The 19965-nt window shown below is 57.4% G+C and overlaps 1 protein-coding gene and 1 pseudogene across 4 annotated transcripts in view; both read left to right on the forward strand.

Annotated features, from left to right (window-relative positions):
• VOPP1 (VOPP1, WBP1/VOPP1 family member) overlaps window positions 1-9998 on the forward strand; it is a 60007-nt gene extending 50009 nt beyond the window's left edge. For all 4 annotated transcript variants that reach the window (XM_025046856.1, XM_025046854.1, XM_025046855.1 and 1 more), the window contains one exon: window positions 7625-9998. In XM_025046856.1, the coding sequence (XP_024902624.1) occupies window positions 7625-7815 (191 nt within the window). In that variant the 3' untranslated portion in view covers window positions 7816-9998. The remainder of the gene's footprint in view (window positions 1-7624) is intronic.
• Window positions 9999-10668: 670 nt separating this feature from the next.
• On the forward strand, window positions 10669-10787 carry LOC112479956 (annotated as a pseudogene).
• The last annotated feature ends 9178 nt before the right edge of the window (window positions 10788-19965 follow it).

A 19965-nucleotide genomic window follows, 5' to 3' on the forward strand; every position in this document is an offset into this window, starting at 1 on the left:
CCGTCTTCCCTCGCCCCGCCTCTTCGGCAGCGCCGGGCACCCCTCGGTCCCCTTGTAGGTGGTCGTCAGGCCCTCCGATCTCACCCTGAGCAGCGCCCACTGACCGTTCCCCTCGCTGTCCCTTCCAGCTCTTCCGTCGTCCATGTGGTCACCAGAAGTTCTTTAAAAAAAAAAAAAAGCACATGGCCACGATGTTCCTCTGCTCCAGAGTCTGTGACACTTCACTTCACTCCCGGCGGGTCCAGACTCCGTAGCCAAGGACACAGGGCCCTCCTCGACCCCAGCCGTCCCCTGCCTCTGTGCCCGTCCCCAGTGCCCTGCTTCCCGTGTCCTGCGTCTCATGGGGCCTGGGCCTGTGCCCGCCCTCGGCCAGGACCACGCCCCCACCGTGAAATTGTCCCAGGCCACTTCCCTTCCCCCTCGTCTGCCACGTCCCCTGCCAGGTGCTTTCCCAGCATTCACTGTGGTGTCAGCGGTGAGCAGACCTCCAGGCTGCCGAGGAAGAACCGGGCAGGCAGAATGACCCGATGTGACCCCGAGTGACCCAGCAGGACTACTGCTGACCCTGGCGTCTGATAGAGACACAGGGAAGCTCTAGAACCGAAAGTTAAAAACCGAGACGGCCGAGACCTTTTCTTTCATCTTATACGCTCGAATCTCCTGTGGATAGCCAGCAAAAATCCAGCATTTTTCGTTTTATCTGCCTTTTACCTTTTCAGTTGACCTTTAATAAACTTTCAGTTTCCTCTAAAACATTTTCTTCTAATATTTCCTCTAATATATACCTGTTCTTTTAGAAGATTAATGTTTTGAGAAAATGCTTTAAAATAATGTGAAGTAATGTCTGTCTGCTGTTGGTAGTGTATTCATATTTTAACCTTTATTTCTCTCTGGAGGAAAAGCTGTCAGGTAGGAAGGTGGGCTGGTTACTCTTGAGGCCCATAAAAGAATTATTACCGAAAGCAAAAGAAGAGAACTTAGTACTGGGTTTGTAGCCAACAGAGATACTTTATTAATTCCCTTTGAATTATCATAGGCAAAAGGAAGGAGAAAAAAGTCATGAAGTCATAGACTCTCAGGGCCGGATGGGTCCCTCGGGGACATCCAGGCTGAGCCAGGGCTCAGCACCCTGGCACCAGCGTCCAGCCTGCCGTCGGAGCCGCAGTGAAAGTAGTGATGCCAGCTCATGGTCACGTGTGTTCGTGGCGTCGAGGCAACCTATGCCATCTTGGGGTGGCTCTGCCCAACATCGTTGCTCCTGAAGCTTCTGCAAGCGAGAAAAGGAGAGTGGAGGCCGCTTTCCACCAGGCCCGGTGAATAAAGACTGGCAAAGCGGTGGAAAGAGGCTCACAGTGCTGATTTTCCACAAAGGGAGTCCAGTGTTGAATCCGACAGTTTATCATACGCCCGTATCTAGGAACTAAAAGCAACGTGTCTACATTATAAATCACTGTCAAAGATAGTAATACAATGAGAAACATCAAAGAAACAAAAGCAAAATGCGATGACAGTGGACGGCCATATAATGGATACGACGGGGCGACTGTCATGTGTTAAAAGATCATCAAGTTGCCCTATGACCAATCTCCAATTATATGCTGCTTTGAAGAGAGGCCGCCGCAGAGTGTAACGGAAGAGTAGCAGGAATTCGGGAGGGCCGCTGAGCAGTGGCGTGACCAAAGGTGGCCTGGTAGCCACGTGGAGCACCTCAGGGAGAAGCACCAGTGGACGCGGGGCCGGAGCTGGCCGGTGCCATCTCAGGAGGAGGCAGCGGTGGTCTGCCAGGCCGGAGGCGGTGCAGCAGAGCAGGTGTGGCGTCCACCAGGGTTTGGAGCGGGCGGGACTTATACAGAGCTCGTGGGAAGACAGGGACCTGATTTCTTTGTGGCTCAGATTTCTCTGATGAGACGTGGGATAACTTTGTGCTGGGAGGATCTATAGACACTTACAAGTGTCTAGTTCTTGCCACTCAGACCGTGAGCTGGAGACACATGTTGTGCACCCCTGGGAGCTTGTTAGAAGTGCAGACTCTCCCGTGGCCCTGGGACAAGCTGGATCAGCATCGGCCTTTAACGAGGTCAATGGGGACTAGTACCCGCACGAGGGAGAACCACCACCACAAAAGACCAGAGCTGGCAGTAGCAATCGCGTGCAGGCTAAGCGTTAAAACCGTGTAGGATCCTTCGAGAGCTGCAGGACGGGGCAGAATTTGGCCCGTATCTCTGGCTGGGTGACGTCATCGCTGTCATCTTTCTGCCCTGTGCTCCAGGAACTGCTCTGTGGAGTACCACTGAATTCTTTTTAGTAGCACAGTTAGTTTTGCTCTGTTTTAAAAAATTGTCAGCGAACTAAACTGTTTTCTTCACTCAACTTATTTATAGAACCGGAAAAGAATAAGTGAAAAATCTTCAGGTGGGAAGATTTTATTTCCAACTTACCTTACCCATCAGTGTTTCAACTATAACCCTGACAGGTCTGCCTGAACAGCCAGGTACCTAGTACATACACAGCTTTTAACTCTCATCCTTTCCTCCTCCCAAAGAGGCAGCGGACGAGCCCGCCCTGCACTGGGCGATGCACGCGACAGGAAGTGGACACGTCAGTCCCCGTCAGCCCCCTTCCTGGGGCTCAGCAGTGTTACCAGTCCTTCGTGTGTCTTTCAAGAAATAATCCCTGATTCTCTTAACAGACACATAAAGAAAGGAAGTCTTTTTAATATTGATAAAAATAATTTTGTAAAATGAAGCTATGACTTACGTATCGAATAAGTTCAGAGTATGTAGAACACTTAGAAATCAGAAGGATGATGGAAACTGTGGGAGTGCCAGCGCGTTACTGTTAGTCTGATCAAAACATAAACATGAACGTGGAGTTAAGATCAAAGGACCATCCATCTCTTCCTCGGTCCTTCCTCTCACGCGTTTGTGGGCCGACCGGCACGTGCCAGGAGCTGTTCCAGGTGGCGAGGTCCTATCCTCACCTGCGGGTGGCTCAGAAAAGCGTACTGCGCTGTGCTACGCCAGGATGGCTACGCCGTCCAGATGCCAAGAAGACAGGACGCCGCGTCCGGCCAGGCAGGGGTGTTAGGCAGTGGGATGTAGCTTCCTGGAGTTGGCGGTTCTGATCTGGCACTTGACAGATAATTGGGAATTAGCCGGACAGGAGACGGGGGAGGAGAGTGGCGTGAGGTGGCGTGCGTGTCGAATGCCCGGGAAGTACGCTCTGTGAGGTCGGGGGAGAGGCGAGCTGGACGCCCGCGATGCAGTCGCTGTTGGGAGGTGAAGGACGAGGCAGGGCAGCAAGAATGAGACTGGGAAGCAGGTAAGAACCTCATGACAAGGGCCTTTCATCCCCCGTGGGGCCGTAGCTTGTAGTCCCTGTGTGGCTTGGTGGATATGGCGACCTCAGCCAGGAATGGGATTGAATGTAAGAAGCACGGGGCACGGACGCAAGGGGTGAGAGCGCGTGTCTGCTGTCACGTGTCTGCGATGCCAGCCCAAACCTCACGGGGCCGCCCAGCCCGGCCAGCGCAGGAGGACGTAGGAGGTCGGATGTGGGCTCTGGTTACACTGGGGTTGCAAGCGGCATGTCGAGTGTGCCCCGGAACCACGAAAGCGGCTCTGAGCAGCAGAAACCCTCGGGGAGTAGGGGTGCTGTCGGGAACTGGGGTGAGTGTGCCGCCTGTCACAGGCACGGCCGTCCTCAGGCCGTCTCTGCCCCTCCCTGCGTTTTCCCTTCATGCTCTGCTGCGAGCTGGACTCTTCTGCATCCCAAGAAAAGACTGGCCCAACGCACCTGTTCTCAAGTCGCTGGCCCGTCCGCTTGGGCGAGTGGTGTCAGGGTCAAGGTTGGCCTGGCCACCAGGCCACCCTAGGTGGGACCGTTCCACTGAGGAGGGTCCGTTGTCGGCTGGCATCTTTAACAGCCTTACTGATCTTCGCTGAATCCGGAGTCCTCGTCTCAAATCGTGCGGAGATGGTCAGTGATGCAAGAGGTGACGGCCTAAGGAACGAGGAGACGTCCGCTCGCTGGAGCCACACGTGCTGGGGACCAGAGTGCAGCCCAGCGGGGTGCCTCGTCCTCACCACCCTCCTCAAGCTGTGCATCCCGGATGGACGATGGACGGCGCTCAGCACGTCAGTCGCCAGCCTTCTCCGGTGTTCCCGGCCCTCTTCAGCCTGGACTCCCCCATCTCGTCACCCATCGTGGGAGACACATACGTACTGGAAGGAGCCCGGCTTTCCCATCCATGGCTGGCTTCCAATCCTGGCGCTTCCAAGTAACAGCTGTGTCACCTCAGCAAGTTCCTTCATCTTGCCGAGCCTCGAGAATGTGCGTGCAGCACCGCCCTGCGCGCCCCAGCCCCGTATGAAACAGATGCAGCACAGTGCGGCATGACGCAGCCAGGACTCGGGGGAGCAGAGGGGCCGCGTGTGGCTGCCGTCGCTCCACCTCCACCTCCCGTAACTCCACCTCCCGTAACCCCAACTCCACCTCTCGTAACCCCACCTCCCGTCACTCCACCTCCCATAACCCCACCTCCACCTCCTGTAACTCCACCTCCCGTAACCCCACCTCCCGTAACCCCACCTCCCGTAACCCCACCTCCACCTCCCATAACTCCATCTCCTGTAACTTCACCTCCACCTCCTGTAACCCCACCTCCCGTAACCCCACCTCCCATAACCCCACCTCCACCTCCCGTAACTCCACCTCCCGTAACTCCAGCTTCTTCATATAACGTTCTGTATATTTTCTTTCTCTAACTGAACCGTCTGCCGTGCACCTTCGCGTCTCGGCCCCCGTCGGGTGAGGAGCTGGCGCTGGAGTCCCCTTGGCCTCGGGCTGTCGCTTTTATATTCTTCCGCCCTGTGCACCAAGTCCCACTACAGTGAACCCCAGTCCAGTTGGCTTTGGCACCACTCCAGCTTCTTCATATGACGTTCTGTATATTTTCTTTCTCTAACTGAACCGTCTGCCGTGCACCTTCGCGTCTCGGCCCCCGTCGGGTGAGGAGCTGGCGCTGGAGTCCCCTTGGCCTCGGGCTGTCGCTTTTATATTCTTCCGCCCTGTGCACCAAGTCCCACTACAGTGAACCCCAGTCCAGTTGGCTTTGGCACTCTTTGTCACTATCCTTGTACCGTCTGTGACCATCGCTTGTCCGAGGACTTCGGCATCTATGTGCTCGAATGACCCAGCCCCTAGTTTCAGGTCAGAGGCCGCCGGCCGTGAGTCCGGGCCCCCTCCCCACACCGCGGCACTGCTCAGGGCAGCCGCCTGCACTGGTTCTCTGCGCCCATTTGACGAAAAGTGTTGGGTGCCCTCACTGAGCTTGTGTTCTGCCTCAGAAACCCTTTCTCGTTCCTCTATACCGTTTCCTGCGCCCTGTGCTCAAGCTCGTCCCATCCTGAAAAACACGTTCCCTTTGCTGCCATGACACAGCTGTTACTGCAGTTTGTTTTCAGTTTCTTCCCAGTCTCGTCTGTGTTCTCATCTGCCTGAAGTATTTCATGTCTGTTTCCCGACTTGGATGCTGGTCTCTCCTGCCACCCGCCCGCAGCCTGGTCCTTCCTCCCTCCCTGCACGCTGCCGGGGTCTCGGTAACCACACTCACGTGCTCGGCGCCACTTCTGCACACAGGCTCCTGAAGCTGCCTTGGCTCCAGCGGGTCCAGCGTGGAACTCTCCCCGGCCCTGGCCCCTCTCCCATGTCCCCTCTCTCGCTGGGTGGCCCCCTTCCTGAGACCAGAAACCAGGGTCATTTCTGTTCAAGCCTCTTCTCCACCCCAAGCTTGGTGTTGCTGAGTCGGTCCCCAGGCCCCTGTGGTCACACCTCCTGAACACCTTGCTTGTTCATTCTCGCCTCCCCGTTTCTCTCACGTTCAGAGGCTTCCGTGGTGTCTTTCCTGGACTATTCTAGTAGCCTCTTTGTCTTTAACTTTTTGTATGTATAAAATAGAAAGGGACCCAGAGATAAATAAAACATAACCTCTGCCCTTGGGAAACTCGTGGTCATGGTCGGTCAAGGTCGTGGTCATGGGCAGGATGCACCAGTAGAAGCAGGTGCCATCTGCTGGGCGTGCAGGTGTGAGAGGAGGCAGCGGTTGGTGACCGTGGCGTCTGTGGCAGAGGCCCTGCGGCTGACGCCTCGGAATGCGTTTCCAGCCTCATGTTCTGTTCCACGTTGTCTCCTTCAGCAAGTTTGTCGATGTCCTGATCCGACTTTCTCAGGTTTGAGACATCTTGCTGCCTCGGTGGGCATCTGTTCAGGACTTTGACCTTCATTCAGTTAGACGGTGGCAGAGGGAGAGGTGTCACAAAGGGACCCTAGACAGGAGCGTCTCTGACACTCCGGTGTCTCCCTGGGTTAAGTGAGGCCCCTCTTGGGCAGACCGCGTCCACTTGCAAAATCCGCTCAGCCCAGGAAGCACCAAGGCGCCCGTTTCTTGAGTCTGCGTGCGAGCGTATGCAGGGTGCCGTCCGCGCTACCAACACGCCAGAGTCAGCAGATCGCAACAGCAGCCCAGGTAGTTCTACCCGTTTAATGAGAGTTAGGGCTCCATGTGGGGCAGGGTGACCAGCGTGCTCCCCGTCACCTCTGTGCTCTCCGGACCCATCTCCTGCACCCCGGAGGGCGGGGCGGAGTCACTGTGTCCTGTGTCCTGTGGCCTTGGCCTTGCGGAAGGGCAGCCCTCCCTCGGTGTCGGGCGACCTGAGATTCCGTACTGACCACCCCGCCTTGCTGGTGTCACCCCAGGGTCGTCTCCCTGTCTGAACGTGCTCTCACCTGGATGACAGGTAGTCCCCTCCCTGATAGAAGGTTAGGTGGGAGTGGAGACACCCGAAATGACGGGGGGAGATTCCGGCCGGCAGGAGAGCGGCTCTTCCCATGCTAGTGTCCCGCGGCGGTGCCGCCCTCCCTGGGGCCCCAGGCTCCGTGGTCCGCAAGCGCACCTGGCCCTCGGCCGTGTCCCGGCATGTGCTGCCCCAGCCCTCGGCGGAGCCGTGCTGGTGTATCACGCAGGGTTCGGTTAGCGAGGCCCTGGCCCCCGCCCCCCGGCACCCCGATCCTGTTCACGTCCTTTCCGTCACTTAGCCACCCTGTGAGTTTGTGTGTCCTCCAGTCGTCTGCACCCCAAAAAGATTAGAGCCCCAGGAAGCCAGGGACCTGGTCTCATCCCAGGCATCCGCCATGTCTGGGCGCTTGGCCACAGCCACTGTCAGCAGGCTGTGCTGGGCGATGGTCTCCACACGGCCACTTGTCGGCAGGCTGAGTGCTGGGCGGTGGTCTCCATGCGGCCACCTGTCGGCAGGCTGTGCTGGGCAGTGGTCTCCATGTGACCCCCGGCAGTGCTCTGCGGCGCTGGGTGGTGGCGGCCACTTGTCGGCAGGCTGAGTGCTGGGCAGTGGTCTCCACATGGCCACCTGTCAGCAGACTGAGTGCTGGGCGGTGGTCTCCACGCGGCCATCTGTCGGCAGGCTGAGTGCTGGGCGGTGGTCTCCACGCGGCCACCTGTCGGCTGGCTGAGTGCTGGGTGGTGGTCTCCACGTGACCCCCGGCAGTGCTCTGCGGCGCTGGGTGGTGGTCTTTTCCGCTCTGCTCATGCCCGCTGTCTGTCTTTCAGGAGGCCAGCAGCCGGGACTGCTGTATTACACGGACCCCGGAGGACCAGGGGTGAATGCGCCTGGGAACCCTGTGGCCATGGCTTTCCAGGTCCAGCCCAACTCGCCCCTGGGAGGCACGGCCTACCCGCCACCTCCTTCCTACTGCAACACGCCCCCGCCCCCCTACGAACAGGTGGTGAAGGCCAAGTAGCGGGCGCGCCCGGAGCCTGCCTGGGCGACGCTGCGGGGGCAGGGAGAGGCCTTTCCAGGCTGCCTTCCCCGTCCCCGTTCGCTTCCAGAATGATCTTATGAGCCGCTGAGGGCGAGTTCCTCTTTGATGTCTTCAAAGCAAGCACAGCTCCCTTTCAAGTTTTCCGTGGACGACCAATATTTGAAGCCACCCCGTATCCCTCTGTTTCTGATGTAATCTGTGCTCTGGCAGAGCGTGGACAGTCCCCAAGGGTTGACACCCTAGGGACCCTCCGGAGAGAGACTGAGAGGCGGCAAACAAGGCTGGCGTGTCCGGGGAGCCTGGGCGAGCGCACAGAGCGGCTTCCGCCCCCCTCCGTGGAACGAGGCCCTGGGGTCGGCTCCGTGAGCCCCTCATCCTGTCGTCTTCCTTTTCACGATGCTGCTAGAGAGACGTTTGCTGGAGAAGCCTTCCTGCATTTTCATCTCCCTCACCTGAAGGTGAAAGGGTCGCCCCCTGCTCACAGCCGGGGCTGGGAGAGGCTGTGTACAGCTGTCCGTGCAAGGGGATGGGCACCCCGAATTAGGCCACGTGGGGTGTCTGCAGTTATTTGAAAGTCACCAAGGAAAACTATTTAAATTCCTGGGAAGTCGCTCCCTGCCCCAGACGGGGCCCTGCATTTCACGGGCGCCTGGTCCATCCTGGGAAAAGCGTTTCCTCTTTCCAGTGCATTTGCGCAGCCCTGTCCTTTGAAAAGGTCAGCCTGAGCACGTGTCAGGCGACCAGAGGTCTCCGCACCCTTCCCCACAGCTTTCATAGAGGACACTTTCAGAGTGGAGAGGCACATCTGGCTGGGAGTCACATCGGCCCGTGGGGAGGGGCGTCCCGGCAGGGCTGTGGTCTGTGCGACCTCAGCAGCTGGGCGCTGGGCTCCTAAGAGGAAGCGCTTGCTGAGGGAAAGGCAGGAACGCAGTGTCTCAGGGCGGTAGGCAGGTCTCCCAGTCCCGACTAGGTTCCATGGACCCTTGTTCAAGGTCGGGGTGGAGGAGATGTGGCCGGCGAGGCCAGGCCTGTCTCACCCTGGGATCTGGCGAGCTGTCCCCAGCATCCTCAGCGTCGTTGACAGTGAGCGGGGAGGTTCTGTCTGTAGTTAGTGATGCTGATAGCGTAGTGTTTAAACCCAGAGTGACACCCGGTGGGTGGGCCAGGACGTGTAGGTCCCTGACGTGCAGCAGCGAGGTGGCAGGCTCGGTGGCGGGAGCTTGTTTTCAGGTGAACAAATTGGGGCCCCAGGAGAAACTTAGATGTGAGCACAGCGACAGTGTGTTGGAGTCGGTGCCGAGGGGTTTTCAATCCCTGGACCTCGGTGTCCCTGCTCTCCTGGGACGTCCCTATGGGCCAGAGTCCCTGCTCCTCCAAGGACGGAGACTCTGGGAGCCCCCAGGGGACCCCACGGGACACGCCCGGAGCCAAACCAGCGCCCCAGAGACGCGCTCTGTGAGCACAGACGCTGCTGCTGGTGTCTCGACCACCATCATGTGACCTCTGCCCTCCGGTCCCCGACCGCAGGACCTCCCCACGCTGGGCTCCTCCTCCGAAACGAGCCAGCACAGCACAGCGTTCGCTGCTGACGACCACGTGGCCCGGGAAGCTCCTCCTCCCCCAGGTCGCGTTTGCTGCGTTTTTAACGTCTGCGTTTGCTGCATTTTTAATGTCCGCGTCTCCCTCGCGTCTTTAAGGACCCAGTGCCCGAGGGCCGCCCGGCTCGGGGTCAGACGCGGCTGAGCAGGTGCCCACGTCCGCGACGGAGTCCGCTTCATCCTTTTTGATAGCAAATGATCTTAAGAGACTGGACGGTGTAGGCAGCACTCGACCACTTGGTAGTTCTGTGTTTGTGTTGGACACGTCCCCTTTTCCCTCGGAGCCCACGGGGCGCCTGCTCACGCCGCCCGCACTGGCCCCGGGTGTGGCAGGCGGTTCCCGGCCATTCTCGTCTCCTCTGTGCGGCCCGTGTGGCGTGCCCGCCGCCCCGAGGGAGGCCGCTCCTGGCACATCCGAGTCCCAAGGGGTCAGTGGTCAGAGGTGAACTTGGAGCAGATCTGTGCATGTTTTTTTCTCCGCAGCGTCAGGCTCATTTCTCTTTTCTGTACTCTTTTGATAGAGTCCTGTTTCCTATGTACGCAAAATAAAAATAAATTTGGGCACGTGCGTTTTTCATTTTGCGGGGAGTGGGGAGGAGGGTGGAGGTGACGTTCCCAGTGGGGAAGCACCTGCTGCGGGTCATGAGTTCAGCCAGGTGGGGGCCGGGCGGGCGGGAGATGTACCCCATCTCGGGAGAACCGGAAGCTGATGCTATCAAAGAATGTAGGGAGCCTTTAGTTCACCAACACATTGTAAAAATCTAGCTAAAGAGTAACCCGAAGCAGGAAGTAGGAAGTGTTAGTTAGGCCGACTCACAGCCAACGCTGACCGTCGCTGTCCAGGGCCTGGATCTGCTTCCCACAGGTAGGTGAGCCTTGGTTTTAAAACCCAGCTCCGCTTGGTCGACAGCTGTGTGTGTCTCACAGGTCTATTGAAGGACATAGTGGCTGCAGTTAGGCTGCGATTCAGATGACTCTCTGGTGGAGATGACGTTTGTAAAGAAGCGTTTTGTGATTTGCTTCCTTAAAACAGATGAGCCGGGAGGGGCGAGCAGCTTGCTCGTGGTGAAGTCAGAGCTGAGTTACACGCCTTACCCAGGCAGCCCACAGGGTCATCAGCTTGCCCCAGCCATTTATAAGCCAAAGGCCATGGCTGGAGGTAGCAGCCCAAGGGCTGGCTCCCTTCTATGTAAACCCTCTCAGGTTTTAACTGAACTTTAAAAAAAGCAAGTGTACGTACGGCCGTGCTACCCTGAACACGCCCGATCCCGCCTGATCTCGGAAGCTAAGCAGGGTCGGGCCTGGTTAGTACTTGGATGGGAGACCACCTAGGAAGACCAGGTGCTGTAGGCGTAAAAAATAAAAAATAAGGGATTGTAAGCTGACAAGGCCCTTGCGATCTGTGAGGTCCACCAAGGGTTGCCTCACCTAAAAAATAAAAAAAGCAATAGTGGCTGTCGAGGCCCAAAAGTGCAGGAAGAGGATTTTCGAGTAGTTTCTGGAATAGAGGAAAAGAGATCTGAGAAGAAGCTGAACATGTGGCCGGGGCTGTGAGGGCTGCACGCTGAGGCCCAGCAGGTGCCGAGAACAGGCCTGGCCATGGGCAGGTGCCCTAGAGAACGTTCTAGACACCAGCTAGACCAGAGACCTTGTGTTCTCCCCCCGTCTCCCACGTAAACGGGGCAGCTGTCCGCAGGAATGAATGAGCCCGAACCCTGCTTTCTCATCTCGCAGAGGGGTGCTCTGCGTGGTAAGGTGCTGGGAGGTGAGCCGTTAGCATCATTATTTTATTTCGAAATGGGTTAGCTGTTTCTTAATGTATCATTCGATTAAAACATTCATAGTGTGGGCTGCCCTGGGTGTCCCACGAGCCCTGGAACTCGATCCACCATCGCAGGGCGGTCCTGCGCAAAGTGGAAACCCGGGGACCTGTGAGGAGCCGTGGCCCAGTCCAGCACGAGCCCGTCCTTTGGACATTTCCGCTGGCACCGGAGGGAAGATGGTCAGCCAAGGGTTCCGACTTGCACACCGGCCTTTCGACCCGGTCGCCTGAGCGCGTCTCAGCTAAAATGAGCCCTAATCATTCAAGTTCTCAACTCGAATACTCTTCGGTGCCAGAGGTGACATGCGAGGGCTCCGAGTGGCGTGGAGGCCACCGGCACCGTGGGAGACCGCGGGCTCTGAGGCGGCCTCGCTCGCGGCCTGTGGCTGTCGGTTCGCTCCGTGTCACCTTCAGTGACTCAGACGAGCTCGAGGCTCAGTTTCCTCAGCTATGAAATCGGGAGGACGCTGCCTGTCGCTTATACCAGGTTCGTACTGGGCACGTGGTGGACGTGCGACAACATGCTCAAACCCCTGGTTCTCCCTCGCTCCGTATTTCCCCGAGGAGATGGGGGGGCACAGTGGGGGTGAAGGCGACTTGCTGCCCAGCCCTTCGCCCTCTGTCAGGGGACCAGGCCTGTGGGGTGGGGGGAGGGAATTGGGCCACGGTTGCGTGCAGTCAGAGCCACGGGCGTCCCGTGCACCCCGCCGCCCTGCGCTCCCCTTCCCGTGCTGCTCGGTTTGCGGTGCTGGTGTGTGTGGCCCCGTGACGGGAGTGAAGCCGATCAGAGCGAGGAAGGCGACCCCCCAGCAGCCGTCCTGGTCATCCGGGGCGAGGTCCGTGAGCACCCAGGAGGAGCCACGAACTATACACAGTGTTAGGTGCGTTTATATTACTTTGGGAGTTTCTCGTGCTGTGCCTTGTCCCCCCACGACTCTTTGCGATAATTCTGCCTTGGACTGACAGCTGTGCGGCCCAGGAAGCCCTCCCCCAAACGCCCAGGTGGGTGCAGGGCGTGCCGTCTGCATGACGCCCCTCCCCTGCCGCCAGGAGGAAGGCGAAGGGACCGGCTGGGCCCCGTGCGTCTCCCCACTCCGAGGTGCCGTGGAGGTCCGGCGTGGCCTCCCCGAAGGCAGGCTCGTGGGCGGGCGTCACAGCATCCTTCTTCAGCAGTGGCAGCAGAGCCGCCGTCCCCTCTGTGGACTGAAGCCCCGGTCACTCGCACGCACCTGGCACGCACCTGTGTGCACCAGACATGGGGTTGACACCGCCCTCGTACCTTTGACGGCTGCCTGGGCACGGCCCCGCAGCGGGAACGGCCCCTCGTGGTCTGCGGGGTTCCCCGTCTTGCCTTAAAGCTTACAGGGGAGACGCTTCGCATGTGTGTTCTAGACCAGCGCTGTCATTGCAAACATGAGGTGAGCCAGAATCCTTAGCTTTTCATTAGCTACGCCGAAAAAGTGAAATTAATAACATTTCATCCAACACGTCAAAATGTCAACGTGCAGTAATATAAAGTGTATTAAGAAATGTGACACCCTCTTTTTCCATACTGTCTTCAAAGTTCAGCCTGCCTCTGACACCCACTCTCCACGCGTAGCAGCCACCTTGCAAGGGAGCAGTGACCCACAGGGCCAGCGCTGCCCTGTTGGACATTGTGCCACGAGAAGTCACTCAGCGCCTGCGTTGTTATGACGAGATCCCGTGAGCTTAAAACCACATTGATTATTAAAAGATTGACGGTAAAATTCAAACTCCTGTGACGTAGCTTACGGCTTTATCTTTAAACATCTGATTGTGCAGATTCCTGCAACAAAACTCGTTCTCACAGAACTCAGAAATTCCTGGAACAAGTGACCCGTCTCGGGAGGTCAAAGGGCGAGTTGCTTCCTGGAGCTGCTTGGGCCAAGCGTGCGCGTCGCCGCCCTCCGCTGCTGCCCAGCATTTCGTTCTAGTCTCCAGTGGTCAGTCCTGAAGTGGCGTCCAGGGGCGGCTAAGGAGCCCCCAGAGGAAGAGACAGCAGGTCTAGTGGGACGCTCCCGAGATCACGTGCTCTCGGGCGGGTAGATGACGCTAGGACCAGCCCTGAGGTCTCCTGTCCCAAATGTCTCCCCAGCCCCAATGTCACTCCTTCGGTTCTCACCAAGTCCTCCAAGGCAGCTCGGCTGGCCCTAGAAGGAGCGAGTTGCTATCGGCGACCGGAGGGAGGACAAGGCAGGAGCACTGCCACTTCCTGCCTGTCCCTGTCGGCAAGAACGTCCCAGCACGCCTGAGTGCGGGGGCACAAAGAACCCTGAGGCGCAGGTTGCAGGAATCACATCCTCTCATCAGAGTCCTCACCCCCAAATCTGCTGGCTGCGCGAGTGCCCTTGAAAAGTTTCCCCTCAGATGTGACGGTGCTGTACTCGGAGGTGTCCAGGACCCATCCGCCTGACACTATGACTGCTCCCTGGAACCCAGGTACAGAAGTGTGTGTGTGGGGGGAGGGGAGGGTTTTGGGGGGCCAGTGGGAGGGTGATGGGATCTCCGAGCGCAGAGTCTGGTGGGTGGGGGGGGCTCCCGTCTCCTCGGGAGGTCAGGCGGGTGGTCTCTCTGGCTGCCACTTGCTGCCCTTGCCAGGAGGGGTCCAGTGGCAGAGAGCCCTGTGCCTTCTCCTCCCTCCCTTGGAGAGACGCAAAGTGAGGCACTGCCCGTCCACCCTCAGTGACTCGGAGGTGGAGGAGGGTGGTCTGTTGGTCGCGCCTTCGGGCGATGAGGGCCCAGTGCTTTGAAGGCGTAGTGCACTTCTAGGCAGCGCTGGGGACACACGTCCACCTGGGAGCTCACCTGCGCTCTCCTGCAACCCTCACGCAGGCTGGCTGCCCCCCGTGTCAGCCCCTGTCCTGGAGAGGTCAGGATGGAGGAGGGACAAATGCATGACATGCTGCTGGGTAGGAGTCAGGGCCAGCCAGCCCCTGGGTGCTGAGCCTGCATCAAAACCCAGCCTGGGGGTCATGGGACCTCCTGGTGTTTCAAGCCCCCCGGATTATGGAAATGTGTAGAGCAGCACAGGAAATGGATACAGAGAGGGACCGAGACCTGCCAACAGCAGCACCAAATAGCCAGGCGGGTGAGCCATCGCGAGGGTCTCCCTCCAGCTGCAGGTGACATCTTGACCGACCTCATGTGAGACCCAGAGGCAGATCGGCCCAGCTCAGGTGCTCTTGAATTTCTGTTCTGTGGAAACCGTTTACTGTTATTTTCACCCACTGAATTTTGGGGTAATTTGTTACTCAGCGATAGATCACGAATACTGCAAAGATCTTGGGGGGAAGGCGTACCTTTGAATGAATGAATAAACCCATGTTGTTATTTTTTATAAATCGTATACTCTGGTCTAGAGCTCCGATAATGGTGTGGATGCTTGTCCTGCAGAGTTGACTTAAATTAGAAGTGGTTGCACTGAAATGGTGGTTTGGGGGAGCAGCATGGCCTCAGGGGGTGTTGAAAGACGGGACTCGCATTCCACAGGGCACTGAGTCCGAGCCTGTCACACCCCGTGACTTCCCCTCCCCTGAATGCACTGCCTGGCTTAGGGTTATTCCCAAGAGGCACAGCTCCCCCTGCCCATCTCATTCCTTCTTGCCCACCACTTGTCCCACATGTCAGTGTCCTGGATGTCCAGTGTCCTCTCCAGGCCACTACTTCCCATGGTCCCCATCTCAATTAGGTCCCAATGAGGGCAAACATTTTAAAAATACATAATAATGGGGATTAGGATAACAAACTCTCAGGTAGCCACCACTAAGCATCCACAATTACGCATCTCTACATTCTTTCTGTCCTTGCCCTGGATTATTTTGAAGCCAATCCCAGACGTTTCATCAGTATTTCAGCATGTAGCACTATCACACGTAATTAAAATCAACACAAGTTGTTTAATTCTTTAAAGACCCAATTAGTATTTACGTTTTTCCTGATTGTCTTACAATTTTTTAAAAAAATTCATTAGTTTGTACCAGGATCCCAAGAAGGTCACACCATGAAATTGGCTTCTGTGTCTTTGAATCGATAGGTTTTCCCTTCCATCTGTTACCAAGCTCTGGTCCACGTGCCTGACACTGCGAAAAGCCAGAAACGCAAAACATTAGAGTGTGGAGTAAGGAACGGGTTGTGGACAGAGAAGGTGTCAGCTGAGCGGATGGGACTTAGCAGTGCCGCAGACCCGTCTGGCTTGTGGGGCTAAGTCAAGTGTTTTCAAGGGTCTAGAGGGAAGCGGTGTGCAGAGGCACTGGCAGGGTTTTAATGGGAGACCTTGGAGCTCGGCCATGTATGGTAAGGGCGTTCAGCACCCAGTCTCCCTGGACAGCAGACCCTTTGCTTTTGAAAGGGTTCCTGTGTTTAAGTTCTGGTTTTGTGATGGTCCTTTGGTTCGAGTGTGTGCAGGCGTGTGTATGTTTGGGGGCTGGGGTGAGACTTTGGCAGCTAGAGGTCAAAGTTCTCCCCTCTGCAGATGCTTTGGCTGTATGACTTGTGGATTTGGTTGCCTCTGAAAAGCAGCTCAGCATCTTATTAAGCAGGGCAGGGCCATTTTGAGCAGGTTCTGTGGTTACACATCTATTTATCCTCCCCACCCTTTTTTTCTTTGTCAGAGAAACCACGTTCTTTGTCTATGTCCACAGTCTGGAATCGGCTGATTGCATCTCCGTGATATTTTATTCTTGTAAACTAGCAGTTAGATAGAGAAGCTGGTCAGATTCAGGTTCTTTTTTTGTTTTGAAGGTCTACTTCAGAGGTGGAGGGGTGTCTCCAGGAAGCCATTGACGATCACTGCCTAGACTCGCTAGCTAACTGGGTGGCAAAGCAGTAACAGTGACAGCTCTCATTCCTTCTAATATCTCATAGGTTGAGACCCTGAGAACCGCACTCATTCGAACAGGATATAAAGGAGTGTAACACTCATGTGCACGACCTAAAGCTTAGGTTCTGAGCACGTCTGTGGCTGTTACTTCGCTGTTTCTGTCCGCCAAAGTTCAGGTGGCTTATGTAACGGCTTATCTTCCTCCACTACCCTCAGCCTTCGGCGAGAATGGAAATTAGTTCCATTTTCATCCTTGACCTTGAACTCTCTGATGGTAGGACTCCCCTGAATTTGGGCCTAGTTGACTCTGCGCCCCACAGCTCAATGGCCTTGGACGGCTCTCCCAGCCCTGAGTTGCCCCACATACTCCCCTGAATTTGGGCCTGGTTGACTCTGTGCCCCACAGCTCAATGGCTGTATGACCTTGGACGGCTCTCCCAGCCCTGAGTTGCCCCACAGGTAGTGGACTGTGGCCGGGCTCCCCCCAGGTCTTGTAGAGGCCGACTGCGGTAACTGAACTCCGGGTACTCATCCCGTGCTTCACACAGCGCCAGCTCAGTAAATGATCGATGTCATTGTCACACGGGGGAAACAACATGCGCGCAGGAGACGAGGCCTACTCAGCGTACATGAACCCAGAATCAAGAGTGTGACGAGGCTCCAGAGACCTCACCGATGAGTCAGAACGTGCTGGTTTAAAATTAAATCCCGCGTCTCTTTAGGAGAGCCGGCCATGTGGCGTGCGTGCGTGTGTGTGCGTGCGTGTGCGTGCGGGAGCGGCGGCATCTGAGTGGGAGGGGCGTGCAGCCCCCTAAGGAAGGCCGCGTGATTCCCAGAAGCAGCAGGCACTGGCGCTGGACGCTGGACGGGAAAAAGCAAAACCACAGGATAAAAGCTGCTGGACCTGGGGGCGGGGCCGGGCTGCTCTGTGCCAGCTACAGAATCAGTTTCACTGCTGCAGACCTTTCTCCCCAGAGATTCCTCTGATGTCAGTTACTTAATCCCAACTTACCAGGCAAGGTGACATCTACATTGTGAACCTCTGTCACTGTGCGAGGTGCTTTACTTGGATTACTTGATCTCATCCCCGCACAAGCCTGTAGGGCAGAACAGGGGTGGCAAAGCCCACACTGCACCCCAGGGAGACAGGTCAGAGACCATGCTCGCCTCAGTCTCGAGGATGAGAGTGAGTACCATGCAGATCGGACCTTCGCGTCCCCACCGTGCTTTAACGGTTTCCCCCGGATGTGGGGTCCAGGCATTTCGGGCATCCGCACGCGTCCGTAAGGTGGAACTTGCTTTCGCGGTTGTACTGCAGGCCGTTGAGGCCCCGTCACCCCGTCACCCCCCAGCCACCTGCTTCTGCTCATGCTGACCTTCAAGGTCTGTTCTTCCCCAGATGGCTAATATCTGTGATGGTAAAACAACTGAGAAACTATGATGTTTTGAAAACAGTTAACATTCTTCATTTATGAATTTTTCCATTTGACAAACAGACTTTCCATATGGGACCAAATCACAAACTTAAGATATCAGAGGGCTAATTCAGTGTGAGCAAGCTTCGGAACACCTGAGCGGTCTGGGGCGCTCCACACGGCAGACGTTGCCCGCCCTTCCCGTGATCCCTTGTGTCAGCACGTGACGGCGACGCTGACAGCTTAGTGAGGGGAGGCGTCAGTTCTGCACAGTCCGTGCTGATCGCACTAGCTGGGCAGCCCGTGGCAGAGCTCAGGAAGAGTCCCCGGAAGACGACAGGGACGAAGACCCTCGTGGGCTCAGAAGTGCGGGGCCCTTCCTGTGCCTTCAGACCCAGGAGCGGGAAGCTGCAGCTGACCGCACCGAGGCTCTCCCCAGGGTCTGCTGGAGCACCTGCCCCCAGGTGTGTTCTCACACAGAGCGGGAGGTGGAGATGGGAGGCAGGAAACGGCCACACCTCTGGGGAGCCAAAGGCAGGTGAATGGGTGACCAGTGACTGGGCAGACGGGAAGAGGGGTGGGAAGGAGGGCAGAGTGAGCCCTGAGCCCACAGCAAGGGGAGCAGAAGCCACCCGGGAGTCACCCAGCTGGCCCAAGGCAGCGGGACAGGCAGCACGCAGGGTGTCTCAAGATGTGGGGAGGTCCGGGTCAAGGTCGTTTTAGCCACCCGTCAGCCTCCAGATGCCTCCCGGCTACTCGGCAGGGTCACGGGCCCCACCCGTTCCCAGAGCTTCTTTTCTGGAAAGAGGCCTGGTCTTTGGCCCAGAAAACACTAGGTCTCGTCGGAGGTCAGAGTGTCATCTACTGAAGGTGGCCGCCCTGCTCCCTCCCTCCCGCCACCTGTGGGCAGGAGACAGCGGCTCAGCTCGCAGGCAACAATGGGCTCCAGAAACTGACCCCAGTGAGGCCCCGGCAGAGACCCAGCAGGTCCTCCCCTCGGCCCCGAATTTCCCATCAGCTTCAGTCCCCAACTGTGCAGCACAGAACCAGCAGACCCGCTAACATGAGAGTCGAAAACTAAAGCCAACAAACAGGACAAAGCAATTCAGACAAACCAAACTCAAACGCAAGCTGAACGTGGCTGGAAAAAACACACAGCCCACCGACTGGTCCACCTTGTGGGGGACCACGTGGGCCGCGGTGCCCGCACGCCCTCCTCCAGGCTCCCCACGCCCAGACTAGCCGTTCTGGGTTTACCAGAGGAACCAGGAGGAGAACAAGAGTGTTTTCCTGCCATGTGGGGTCCCCAGACCAGCAGCAGCAGCATCACGCTTGGACTCAGGGAACTAATTCTCAGCCCCAGACCTACCAGCCCCGCGTTTAGCCAGAGCCCGTGATTCGCCTGTGATTCGGAGCAGCCCAACACCTGGCACCACCCACTCGTCCCCCGACAGCCTGGGCAGTGTTCACAGTCCTCTCTCCCGGCCTGATACCTCCTCCTCGTGGGTCTCACGCAGCAGATGCGGCCGCGCCTCCTACGTCACCGAGGACCCCTGCGCCGTCTGCTAAGCGGACAGCCGACGTCCAAGGTGCTCGCTGCGCTGCTCGGTGCCCCGGCTCCAGCCCCGTCCAACGCCCGCCTGCGTCCCCTCCGGCTCGTCCCCTTTCTGCTCTGCATCACGTTGGGTCGCGCCCTGAATTCACAAACTCGCCCTTAGTTTTCTGAGTGTGGTTTTTTCCGGATCCTGTTTCATCAGCTGTGGCCCCATCTCTTTCCTCTTTTGCAACAAAACCCCTTTAAAGCGCTGTCCATGCTGCTGACCGATTCGCCGATGCCCTCCAGGCGGCTGACTCTGAGTCGGTTCTTTGTCTTTCTCTCACCAGGAGCATCGGAAAGGGGTGCTCACTCCCTCCGGGACATTCTCCCCCACCCCCCACACTGCTGCTTCTTACTCTGCTGGTTCTCTCCACCCAGCCGCCTACCGGGGTGTTGCCCAGGGCTCTGTCTTTGGCCCCTTCGGTCCTCGCCCTCAGGCCCGCCTTTGAGCTCATCTCTTGGCTTTAAATAACATGGATATGCAAATGATTTCACCATGCAGCCCAGATTTCCTTCCAAGCTCCAGACGTTCCACTTCTGTCACCTTAAAACCGACCTGCAGTCTTCCTGCCTGACCTTGTCCGCGTCTCTGCTCTAGCAACTGCCCCCTCCGGCCCTCTGGGGTTGCTCAGGATCCTTGTCCGCTTACATGCACCTGACTGTCAGCAGATCTTACCGGTGCCACGTCAGGGTGCCCTGAGCCTGCGGCTCCCCACGGACCGCACTGAGGCCTACCACCACCATCTCTTTCCAGGACCAGCCCTCTGGTTCCCTGCTTCTACCTGCAGTCTCCTGGGACCACCCCTGGAAAACAGCAATCAGACGGGTCCCTTCTTCGTTCAGCACTCCCCAGCGGC

Source organism: Pteropus alecto, unplaced genomic scaffold (genome assembly GCF_000325575.1).
Source record: "Pteropus alecto unplaced genomic scaffold, ASM32557v1 scaffold21, whole genome shotgun sequence".
Classification (NCBI taxonomy): domain Eukaryota; kingdom Metazoa; phylum Chordata; class Mammalia; order Chiroptera; family Pteropodidae; genus Pteropus; species Pteropus alecto.